Source organism: Rhinopithecus bieti, unplaced genomic scaffold (genome assembly GCF_001698545.2).
Source record: "Rhinopithecus bieti isolate Rb0 unplaced genomic scaffold, ASM169854v2 scaffold_5476, whole genome shotgun sequence".
Taxonomy (NCBI): Eukaryota; Metazoa; Chordata; class Mammalia; order Primates; family Cercopithecidae; genus Rhinopithecus; species Rhinopithecus bieti.
Genome location: NW_016805433.1, coordinates 1,281,819 through 1,294,813, shown reverse-complemented (window position 1 = coordinate 1,294,813; position 12,995 = coordinate 1,281,819). Strand labels below are relative to the sequence as shown.

The 12,995-nt window shown below is 35.7% G+C and overlaps 1 protein-coding gene across 1 annotated transcript in view; it reads left to right on the top strand.

Moving 5' to 3' along the window:
• The window catches only part of NAV3 (neuron navigator 3), a 383,881-nt gene that overhangs the window by 269,591 nt on the left and 101,295 nt on the right, over nucleotides 1-12,995 (top strand). Inside the window, 3 exon segments of the mRNA XM_017872509.1 lie at nucleotides 7,878-8,010; nucleotides 9,500-9,770; nucleotides 10,712-11,420. Coding sequence (XP_017727998.1) covers nucleotides 7,878-8,010; nucleotides 9,500-9,770; nucleotides 10,712-11,420 — 1,113 coding nt within the window.

The window sequence follows — 12,995 nt, the reverse complement described above, 5'->3', positions numbered from 1 at the left end:
GTCAAAGCCATTCAAAATAAATGCTTACATTGAAAAAGTAGAAATATTTAAAAATTAACAACCTAACAATGTGCCTGAAGAAGCTAGAAAATCAAGAACAAATCAAACCCAAAATCAGCAGAAAAGAAGCAATAATAAACATCAGAAAAGAACTAAATCAAATAGAGACTAAAGCAATACAAAGGATGGACAAAACCAAAATTTGGTTATTCAAAAAGATAAATAAAATTGATAAACCACTAGATAGACTAAGCAAGGAAACAGAATATCCAAATAAACACAATCAAAAATGATAAAGGAGGCGTTACAACTGATAGCACAGAAATAAAAATAATCATCAGAGACTGTTATGAACAACTGTATTCTGATAAATGGAAAATATAGAGAAATAGATAAATTCCTAGAAACATACAACCTATCAAGTTGTTGAATCGGGAAGAAATAGAAAACCTGAACATATCAATAATGAGTAGCAAAATCGAATCAGTAATAAAAACGTCTCCCAACTTTTTTAAAGACTCGGACCAGATAAAATCACAGCCTAATTCTACCAATCATGCAAAGAAGAATACCAGTCCTCTTGACACTATTCCAAAAACTCAGAGGAAGGAATTCTCTCTGGCTCATTCTACATGACCAGTGTCACCTTGAAACCAAAACCTGACAAGGACACCACAAAAAGAAAACTACAGGCCAATATCCATGATGAATACCAATGCAAAAATCATCAACAAAATACTAGCAAACCGAATCCAACAGCACCTCAAAAAGATAATATACCACAATCCAGTGGGGTTTGTATCAAGGATATAAATACGACTCAACATAAACAAATCAATAAATATGATAAACATTTTCACAGAGTATAAGACAAATGAATATATGATCATCTCAATAGATGCAGAAAAAAATTTTGATAAAATTCAGCATCTCTTCATGATAAAAACTCTAAAACTTGGCATAGAAGAAACATACCTCAACATAATAAAGGCCATATGTGACAAACTCAGAGCTAATATCATACAGAATGGGAAAAAGTTTAAAGGCTTCCCTCTAAGAACTGGAACAAGACAAGGATGCAAACTATCACCACTCGTATCCACATAGTACTAGAAGTCCTAGCCAAAACAATCAGACAAGCAAAAGAAATAAAAAGTATCTGAATTGGAAAGAAATCCTCTTTGCTGATGATATGGTTTTGTGTCTAGAAAATACTAAAACTCCAGCAAAACCTCTTAGATTTGATTAATTAATTCAGTAAAGTTTCAGGATACAAAATCAAAATACAAAAGTCAGTAACATTTCCATAGCCCAATAATAAAATCGCTAAGAAAGAAATCAAGAAAGTGATCCCATTTAAATTAGTTACAAAAAGTTAAAATACCTGGGACTAAATCAAGGAAGTAAAAGTTCTCTACATGAAAAACTACAAAATACTGATGAAAGAAATTAAAGATATAACAAACAAACTGGAAAACATCCCATGTTTATGGATCAAAAGAATTAATATCATTAAAATGACCATACTTCCCAAAACAATTTCCACATTCAATGCAATTTCTACAAATTACCAATGTCATATTTCATAGAATTAGAATAATCCTAAAATTTCTATGGAATGAAAATAGAGCCCAAATAGCCAAAGGAATTCTGAACATAAAGAACAAATCTGGTCCTGACTTAACCACTATGCAATCTATGCATGTAACAAAATTGCACATGGATTTTATCAATTTGTACAAATAAAAAAATATAAAAAAGAACAAAGCTGGAAGCTATAGTAACCAAAACACCACGGTATTTGTAGACAAATGGAATGGAATAGAAGGCTCAGAAATAAAGCCATATATATATATACACACACACACATGTGTATATACACACATATGTATATACACATATGTAATACACGTATGTATATACACACATATATATAATGTTTTCTACATGTTCTAATATTTATATTCCATTCCATTATACATATTCCATTTCTGTATATAGGTTACATAGAATTGGAAGACTATCTGCCATTAAAAAGAATGAAATCCTGTCATTTGCAGCAACATGGCTGAAACTGGAGTTCATTATCTTGAGTGAAATAATCTAAGTACAAATAGATAAATATCACATGTTCTCACTTAGATGTGGGAGCTAAATAACTTGATTACATGGAGGTGGAGAATGGAAAGGTAGGTAGGAAACAGACTGGAGAGGATGAATGGAGGGTAGGAGGGAAGATGAAGAAAAGAGAGTTAAAAGGTATAAACATACAGTTAAGAGAAATAAATTCAATGCTTGATAACAGAATACAGTGACTACAGTTAACAAAATTTATTATACTCAGGTGATGAACACCTACTTGATCACTACGCAATTATATACATGTAACAAAATCACCATGCACTATATACATGTAATATTTAAATTTGTACAAATAAAAATAATAAAATACTAATCCAATATCATTCACTGACAATATTAACTCAGGTGGATAGGCATTAAGTCAATACTACTATAACAACCACTTCTTGTTTATGTTAATGCCATGTAGAATGAAATAAAATTCACTAAAATCCAAAAAATTAGAAAAACTATTAAAACTCAATAATATTAAGACAACCCAATAAATATGTGGTCTGAGGATTTGAACATACATGTCACCAAAAATATATACAAATTTCTAATAAATACATGTGACAATGTTTAACATCATTAGTCATCAGAGAAATGCAAAATAAAATGGTAAGGAGATACTACTAGATAGGCTTTTACAGAGACTGACAATACCAAGTATTGACAAGGATATGGAGTAACTGAAATTCTCATTCCTTGTGGTAAGAATGTACAATTATATAATCACATTGAAAAAACAAGTTTTCAGTTGCTTTATTCACCCAAAATATATGTCTTTTGGGAAAAAAAAAAAAATTCCAGTTTGTGGGTTGCCTTCTCATTCTCTTGATATATGTCTTTTCAAAGAGTCTGAGCTTTGCTTTATACAATGGTCATCAAAGTGTGTATATTTGTGTTTTTATAATTTATATGCATATATTCCTGTGAAAAGATACTGTATGTGTTGTTCAACATATACAAATATAAGAAAGATATAAAGAAATACATATATAGTAAAGAAATATATATTTTTAAATTTATAAATGTATTTATTGGGGTTCTACGTTGCAAACTAATTTAAGAATTTAAACTATAGTAGAAGGTTCTCATTTATTGGGATGATTAGAACCAGCCTTTTTACAGGCTATTAGTGAATCATAGCCCTAGGGCTTTGCTGTTATCTCAACTGATACCTCTGACACTTGAAATTAGAGGCCAGATATCTGCCCGTGCTGATAGAAAATAATTGAATAATTTGCTAGATAATAGAAAAGAAGAAAATGACTCTGCCACCTTGCTTGCCAGAAGATAGTTTTTCTCATTTGTGACCTCTTGGCTATAAATGATAGATAGTCCCTGTGCTGCATGTTATAGGTGTTCATAAGAGAATCTGGGAATGTGAGCTTTTTATATTCTATTTTTGGGTGGTAAAGGTCATTGTATTAGTCTGTTCTTAAACGACTAATTAAGACATACCCCAGGTTGGGTAATTTATGAAAGAAAGAGGTTTAATTTACTCACAGTTCAACATGACTGGGAGGCCTCAGGAAAGTTATAATGATGGGGGAAGGGGAAGCACACATGTCCTTCACATGGTAGCAGGAAAGATAATGAGTAAAAGGGGGGAAAGCCCCTTATAAAAGTATCAAATCCCATGAGAACTCACTCTCACGAGAACACAGTTAGAGTAACTGCCCCCATTACTCAATTACCTCCCACAACACATGAGGATTATGGGAACTACAGTCCCACCAGGTCCCTCCCACAACACATGAGGATTATGGGAACTACAGTCAAGATGAGATTTGGGTGGGGACACAGCCATACTATTTAATTCTACCTCTGACCCCTCCCAAATCTCATGTTCTCACAATTCAAAACGCAATCATGCCCTTCCAACAGTCCCCCACAAAGTCTTAACACATTTCAGTATTAACACAAAAATCCAAGTCCAAAGTCTCATCCAAGACAAGGCAAGTCCCTTCTGCCTATGAGCCTGTAAATTCGAAAGCAAGTTAGCTACTTCCTAGATACAAAGGGGGTGCAGTCATTGGGTAAATATACACATTCCAAATGGGAGAAATTGGCCAAAACCAAGGGACTACAGACCTCACGGAAGTCCAAAATCCAATAGGGCAGTCATTAAACCTTAAAGTTCCAAAATTATCTCCTTTGATTTCATATCTCACACCTAGGTCATGATGATGCACGAGGTGGGCTCCCATGGCTTTGGGCAGCTCCACTTCTGTGGCTTTGCATGGTACAGAACCCCCTCTAGGCTGCTTTTACAAGCTAGTGTTGAGTGCCTGCAGCTTTTCCAGGGACATGGGTGCAAGCTGTAGGTGGATCTACCATTATGTGGCCTGGAGGATGGTGGCCTTCATCTCACAGCTCCACTAGGCAGTACCCCAGTGGGAACTCTGCGTGGGGGCTCTGATCCCACATTTCCCTTTCACACCGCCCTAGCAGAGGTTCACCATGAGGGCTCCACCCCTACAGCAAACTTCTGCCTGAACATCCGAGCATTTCCTTATATCTTCTGGAATGTAGGCGGAGGTTTCCAGACCTCAATTGTTGACTCTGCAAATGTAGGCTCAACACCCTGTGGAAGCTGGCAGAGCTTGGGGCTTTCCTCTTCTGAAGCCATGGCCTTAGCTGTACCTTGGCCCCTGTTAGCCAAAGCTGGAGCAGCTGGGTTGCAGGGCACCAAGTCCCTATGGTGCATATGGCAGGGGGGCCCTGGACCCAGCCCACGAAACAATTTTTCCCTCCTAGGATTCTGGACCTGCAATGAGTAGGGTTGCCACAAAAGTCTCTGACATGCCCTGGAGATATTTTCCCTATTGTCTTATTAATATTGGGCTCATTGTTACTTATGTAAATTTCTGCAGCAGACTTGAATTTCTTCTAACAAAATGAGTTTTTCTTTTCTATTGCATCATCAGGTTGCAAATTTTTAAAACTTTTATGCTCTGCTTCCCCTTTAAAAATAAGTTCCAGTTCCAAACCATATATTTGTGGATACATAAAACTGAATGCTTTTAACAGCACCCAAATCATATCTTGAACACTTTACTGCTCAGAAATATCTTCCACCAGATACCCTAAATTATCTCTCTCAAGTTCAAAGTACCACAGATCTCTAGGGTAGGGGCAAAATGCCACCAGTCTCTTTGCTAAAGCATAACAAGAGTCACCTTTGCTCCAGTTCCCAACAAGTTCCTCATTTCCATCTGAGACCACCTCAGCCTGGATTTCATTGTCCATATCATTATCAGCATATTGGTCAAAGCCATTCAACAATTCTCTAGGAAGTTTCAAACTTTCCCACATCTTCCTGTCTTTTTCTGATACCTCCAAGTTGTTCCAACTTCTGTCTGTTACCCAGTTGCAAAATTACTTCCACATTTTTGGGTATCTTTACAGCAATGCCCCATTCCTGGTACCAATTTACTATATTAGTTTATTCTCATGCTAATAATAAAGACATACCAAAAGCTGGGTAATTTATAAAGAAAAGAGATTTAACTGATGCACAGTTCAGCATGGCTGGGGAGTCCTCAGGAAACATAATCATGGTGGAAGGGGAAACAAACACATCCTTTTTTACATGGTGGCAGGGAGGAGAAGAATGAGCATAAGTGGGGAAGAAATCCTTATAAATCATCAGATCTCATGAGAACTCACGTGAAGATTATGGGAACTACAATTCAAGAGGAGATTTGGGTGTGAAAACAGTCAAACCATGTCAGTCATGAATGAGAGTTTATCAAATTAAGATGTGGGGAAGATTTTTAAAAGATTTGAGCAACTACAGATGACAGATATGTGCTATAGTAGTGCAAGATACCATTTTGCTCTTATTAAAAATATAATTGTTATTGATAATCTGAGTTATGTCATTGATAATTATGATGCATTATGCTCTCAGTAGCTAAAACTTCAAGCAAAATATACACCTAGGGAGGAATCAGTCTTAACAAGAATTCTATAAATTTAATTTTCTTTTTTTTCTGATAATTACATTTTAGTTGACTTCATATGTGATCTAAATACATTACCATTACTTTGGACTTATGATGTAGCTCTTAAAGTACGTATAGAAGACCAGATAAAGTATCAGTTCACCATTTCTTTGTAGTTTGTGCTTTCATGATGAATATTCTCTTCAATGTACAGATTATTTATAGGCACCTTTTTAATCCATGTGTCCATTTTATGAGACTTAGCTTTTGTCTGTATATAATGTGTTTATTCAGTGTGAGTGGATTAATTTGAGAGAGCATAGGTAAGGGTATCTTTACAGCAGTGCTCCACTCCTGGTACCAATTTACTATATCAGTTTATTCTCATGCTACTAATAAAGACTATACATCACAATAACCTGAGAACCAGCCAGTAAGTGAGAGAACTGTGGTCCACCTTTTCATTGTGGAGTTCTCATTTTCCTTCAGCTTATGCTGCTTATTCAACATTATATCTGCATGATCTAATGCACTCACTAAATGAAGGTGCCTATGTTATCCTCCATGTGATATTAATACAGCCTATTTAATTTATCCTTCTTTAGATTAAAAATAAATATGTAGTCATGTGCCACAGAATGACACTTCAGTTATTTGGTCATTGAAGGACCACATATATTACTGTGGTCCCATAAGATTATAATAACATATTTTTCCTGTACCTTTTCTTTGTTCAGATATGTTCTGATACACAAATGCTTACCATTGTGTTAGAGTTACCTGCAGTATTCAGTACATGCTGTACACGTTTCTAGCCTGGGAGCAACAGGCTATACCACATAGCCTAGGTGTGCAGTTAAGTTATACCATCTAGGTTTGTATAAATACACTCTATGACATTCTCACCATGAACAGAATCACCTAATGATGCATTTCTCAAAATATGTCCCTGTTGTTAATACAGTATGTAACAATACAGTTAGTTAGTACAATATGTAATACATGATTATATTCAGAATTTCAACTATTTCTCTTATATTTCAGATCAATTTTCTTGTGCACTGTGTGGCACAGGGGCATTTCATTTTAGTAATCACTGTTTGGGAAAGGAGAACTCTTTGAAGGATATTGAGCAAGGTTGTAACATGGCCAGATGTGAATTTTTGATCAGTGACTCCATGTTAGCAGAAAAAGTTTTATTGGGAAAGATCAAAAGCATGAAGGCCAGATACACGGATGGAAATGTGAGGGATAGCAGGACAGATGCTATGATTGAATGAATCTCAATGTTCTTGGTGATCAAAGAATAATGAGACTCATCCAGTAAGACTCTGTGAATGATTGAAAGTAGTTCCTAAGCTAGGAGGAATAATGATGAATGATTTTCTGGTTCTGACTACAGCACAGGTTTTTGATTTTTAGAACAAAGAATAAATTTGTACATGCTTTACGATTCCTGGTTCAATTTTTAGTGATAAAAAAGTCAGCTGTAATATTATTCTTTCATGATATCATGCGGTACTTGTATCAGTGATTTCATTCATTCCATACACATTCTTCTGGAATGTGGATGCTGCTCTAGACACTGATTCTTTCTAAATATCAGATAAGGTTTTTCTCAGGTAGACCCTCTGTTCATATACATATGATTTTCCCAAAATGGGAAGTAAATGACTTTTCATAAGATTAAAAAAAAAAAGATTGTCTTAATAATACATTGTGAAGGTTGTGTGGAAATGTAGGTGACTTGCATTGTGCATCCTGTGTTTGATTCACTGCTCTTGCATGTCTTGCCTTTAGCTGGGATGACAGCAGTTCAGTGAGCAGTGGTCTCAGTGACACACTTGATAACATCAGCACTGATGACCTGAACACCACATCCTCTGTCAGCTCTTACTCCAACATCACCGTCCCCTCCAGGAAAAACACTCAGGTGAGAATTACCGCCTTTCTTTTTACGGTATTTCTGCCAGTTTCTTCCCCCAAATTACTTAATATTAGATTAAGGTATAGCACAAACTCTTAATCCAAAATTAATACAGACACTGGAAAATGCAGAGATAATAAGGACTCCCTTTGCCACTCCTGAACCCTGAAGTGTCTTTAATCTTAGTCTTTCCTAAAGCCACAACCCTTAGGAGGAACAACAATGTGCACTTCAGCCAATTTTGAATAAACAGAAGCAGCTTACACATATATATATGTAATATGTATGTTATATATATGTAATATATGTACCGTATAGCCTGGTGGTATAGTTATCTGTACAAATATATTTATTTATTGTTAATATACTATATTATATATAGTATATAAGTATATATTTATATATACTTATATATATTTTATATATGTATATATTATATTATTTATATTACATATTATATAAATACAAATATATAAATATATAAATACACAATATATATTAATAGATATATTATATATTGGTATAAATATATTTTATGTATTAATATATTAATAATGAAAACTACTACATTTGTATAGATAACCCCCAAGTTATATGGTATGTATATATTATATATATAATTCTATATTAATAAATATAATATAGTACATATCAATACTTAATATTAATATATATCAATTGATTACAATCTAATTCAGAAAGATTTATGTTGCCATATCTCTCCTTAATAATATTGTTTATATTTGTTTTTTTTTTTTTTGAGACGGAGTCTCGCTCTGTCCCCCGGCGGGAGGCAGTGGCCGGATCTCAGCTCACTGCAAGCTCCGCCTCCTGGGTTTACACCATTCTCCTTACCTCCAGCCTCCACCTGGAGGTAGCTGGGACCACAGGCGCCCACCACCTCGCCCGGCTAGTTTTTTTTTTGTGTGTTGTGTTGGTGTGTTGTGTTGGTGTGGTTTTTTTAGTAGAGACAGGGATTTCACCGTTGTTAGCCAGGATGGTCCTCGATCTCCTGACCTCGTGATCCGCCCGTCTTGGCCTCCCAAAGTGCTGCATTACAGGCTTGAGCCCACCGCGCCCGGCCGATATATTTGTTTAAAAATCCAACAAGTATTTTCATAGTCTAATTTTAGATAGTTCTTGATTAATTTTGTATGATCGCTGAAATACATCACTGGATCTCTTGTGAATGATAAATCAAAAATGGACATTACATCATTAAGTTCTAGCTCGTCTTACTACTTCTTACTACATTTGATATAGAAAATTTCTACCTTTCTGTAGCGTTTAATTAGTGTTTTCTGCACATATTTATTCTGCCATTCTCTAATATCTGCAAGTGGAAATTATGTGGCTAAAATTAATAAAATTTAAGTGAAGATAGATCAAAATAGAATCTCTGGATTTATCCAGTTATCTGAAAGTGCATTTCATTGCCTTAATTCATACTTTATAAATTTTCTACATAAAGTTTTCTGTATATTTGTCTTTATAGCTGAAGACAGATTCAGAGAAACGCTCCACCGCAGACGAGACCTGGGATAGTCCTGAGGAACTGAAAAAACCAGAAGAAGATTTTGACAGCCATGGGGATGCTGGTGGCAAGTGGAAGACTGTGTCCTCTGGACTTCCTGAAGACCCCGAGAAGGCAGGGCAGAAAGCTTCCCTATCTGTTTCACAGACAGGTTCCTGGAGAAGAGGCATGTCTGCCCAAGGAGGGGCACAATCTAGGCAGAAAGCTGGAACAAGTGCGCTCAAAACTCCTGGTAGGCTTGTCGTTTGGCAGCTGTTATGCAAAAGTGCTTTACTTTATTGTTTCCATTCAGTCTTTGTTTTCTCTAACAATAGCATTTCTAAAATAGCAAATGCTTATCCATATTAAACATGGAGTCGAATAGTTAAATAGATTTTTTATCTACATTTCACAAACTCGTCATAGAAGCCCAAGTAGGGCCTGTATCTAGGCATTCTCTGGAGAGCCCCCTCACAAACTAGGGGTGCTGTATGCCTTACTTTTCCAGAGTTATTTCTGGTCATAGGAAAATAAGATTAGGTTGCAACAATGAAGTTCTGTCATTGTTGTTCTGAGACATTGACATCTTTGACATTAATCAAAGTTTGGAACTTTTACCCTAAATATGCCACTGAATTTCACTGCAGACTCTGAGAGGAAAAAGCAATGACACTAATCAGTTGGAATGCTGGAGATTTGAAGCACTGTCTGTGTATTAGACTTCACGAAAGAAGAGAATAAAATAATTCTTCAAAATTGTACCATACTTTTTAAAAAAGACTCTCGCCCTGTTTTTAAAATAGTGCCTAATTAGAAATAGTGCCACCTGAAGCACTAATTAACAGGGTTCTCCAAATGTGATCATCTCACAGATATTCAGATGAATTCTTTTTCTAGTAATTAGCTTGATAGGATTAAGTGTTGTCCTTTTAAAGAGAGTTGCAAAATAAAAGACATTAACAAATAGCAAAACATATGTTTTCATTTTATCTCTTCTATCATGATGTTTCTTCTAGCAGCCAAATTTTTGCAGCTATGCACTCAGTCCTCTCAGTATGTTAGAGTATTGATCTAAGGCAATACATTTAGGAAGGGAAGTAATGTAAAGAAGCATTCACGTTTTACACATTGTTTCATGAAGTGTGGTGATATCGAACTGTACAGGCACACATATTTGTATTTCTCATTAATTAGGGAAAACCGATGATGCCAAAGCGTCTGAGAAAGGAAAAGCTCCCCTAAAAGGATCATCTCTACAAAGGTCTCCTTCAGATGCAGGAAAAAGCAGTGGAGATGAAGGGAAAAAGCCCCCCTCGGGCATTGGAAGATCGACTGCCACCAGCTCCTTTGGCTTTAAGAAACCAAGTGGAGTAGGGTCATCTGCCATGATCACTAGCAGTGGAGCAACCATAACAAGTGGCTCTGCAACACTGGGTAAAATTCCAAAATCTGCTGCCATTGGCGGGAAGTCAAATGCAGGGAGAAAAACCAGTTTGGACGGTTCACAGAATCAGGATGATGTTGTGCTACACGTTAGCTCAAAGACTACCTTACAATATCGCAGCTTGCCCCGCCCTTCAAAGTCCAGCACCAGTGGCATTCCTGGCCGAGGTGGCCACAGATCCAGTACCAGCAGTATTGATTCCAACGTCAGCAGCAAGTCTGCTGGGGCCACCACCTCAAAACTGAGAGAACCAACTAAAATTGGGTCAGGGCGCTCAAGTCCTGTCACCGTCAACCAAACAGACAAGGAAAAGGAAAAAGTAGCAGTCTCAGATTCAGAAAGTGTTTCTTTGTCAGGTTCCCCCAAATCCAGCCCCACTTCTGCCAGCGCCTGTGGTGCACAAGGTCTCAGGCAGCCAGGATCCAAGTATCCAGATATTGCCTCACCCACATTTCGAAGGTAAGGATGTATAAAATGATGCTGGAAAAATATAAAGGATAAGTATGTGTTAGACAAATGTATTACATATAAATGTGTGTGTGTGTATATATATGAATATATATTCTAAATACGTATAAGGTACATATATATCTTAGAATTCTTTAAAGTACACAGTGAGTTCTATGAAGCTTATATAAACAGTTAACAAAAAAAATAGTTCTCATTGTGAGAAACAGTCAAACTTCAAAATTTCACTGTCATTATAATATTAGCAACACAAAAAACATCTAAGAGACTTAAAAACTGATGGTAATATCTAAATGTAGTGATAAGGCAAAGTAGTAGCTTGTAAAATTTCTATAGATTTCCGTTCCTCCTTTTCACATTAAAAATTAAAACCAAATAGGTTTTTATGACTGTTGGCATTCATTTCCAGTGTCATTTTCTTGCTGGCTCTTAATGAGTTGGTGATCATGAATGTAGATGAAGTTGTTTTCCTTGTAACGGATTACATTGGACAGATTTATACAGTATCATAGCTTGACACATTAAAGACAATCAAGAGATGACAGAATTTGAAACTGTTCCAATATTTGGTACAGTATCACAACTGAAGAGTGGGCTAAGCTTTCTAACTCTTCATCTGCTTTCTTTGACATGACTCTGGTAAGGATCATGACTTGGTTTCTGTTCCTGGATTGTTTTTGGTTTTAAATATGTGAAGTTCTGCTCTAAGATATCACTGTTTTTAAATACCCATGTGTTTTAAGTGGTAGGAAAATAAATGCAGTTAAAAATTGGGGGCAAATATCTAAACCTCTCTGGGTCTGTGTTCTCATCTGCAAAATGGTAGAGTGTGGTTTATAGTTAATTATGGGTTCAATATTTTAATGTTTGTTTTATTCTGTTGACTCAACCCAGAACTTTGATATCTTGGAAATGAAGGATTTTGAAACATTTATTTTTACGATAAAGCAATTTCAGATACCTAAAGGTTTTATTCATCAGTAGAAATATTAATGCTGCAGAACTGTCTTTTCAAAAAACTGATTCTCATTGGGAAGAATGAATTATGGCTTATAGGTAGACTAAATAGTTCTGTTTCTTAAGTAAAAGCCAATAGTGCCCTCCTGTGGCCCATTACCTATGAAACAATTTCTCATATTCGTCATAAAATATTTCACTGTAGGAAATACGGAATTCATTGCAACTTAATTAGTAATCATTATGCCATTACTTCATATCATTGTATTTCCATATTTACATAAATTTGATTCTACCATCTGCTTCATTTACAAAACTAAAATGTTTTCTAAACTGAACTCCAAAATCTATCAGCACCAGCTCTGTTTAAAATCACTATTAAAAACAAATTGTATTTGAATAGCACTGGCAACTGACATAAAACCCTTTGGCCTCTGCTGGGGAAAATACAGACAAACTGACTTGTTGCCGACAATGTCAATATTGTTTCCAACCACCTGCTCCCTGACAGTCACTCAGGCCACCAGGTACTCAACACAACTCCTAAACTTGCCTTAAGCATTCCTTCTAGATTTTGAATAAACTGTTTAAAAATTAAAAAAAAAAAAA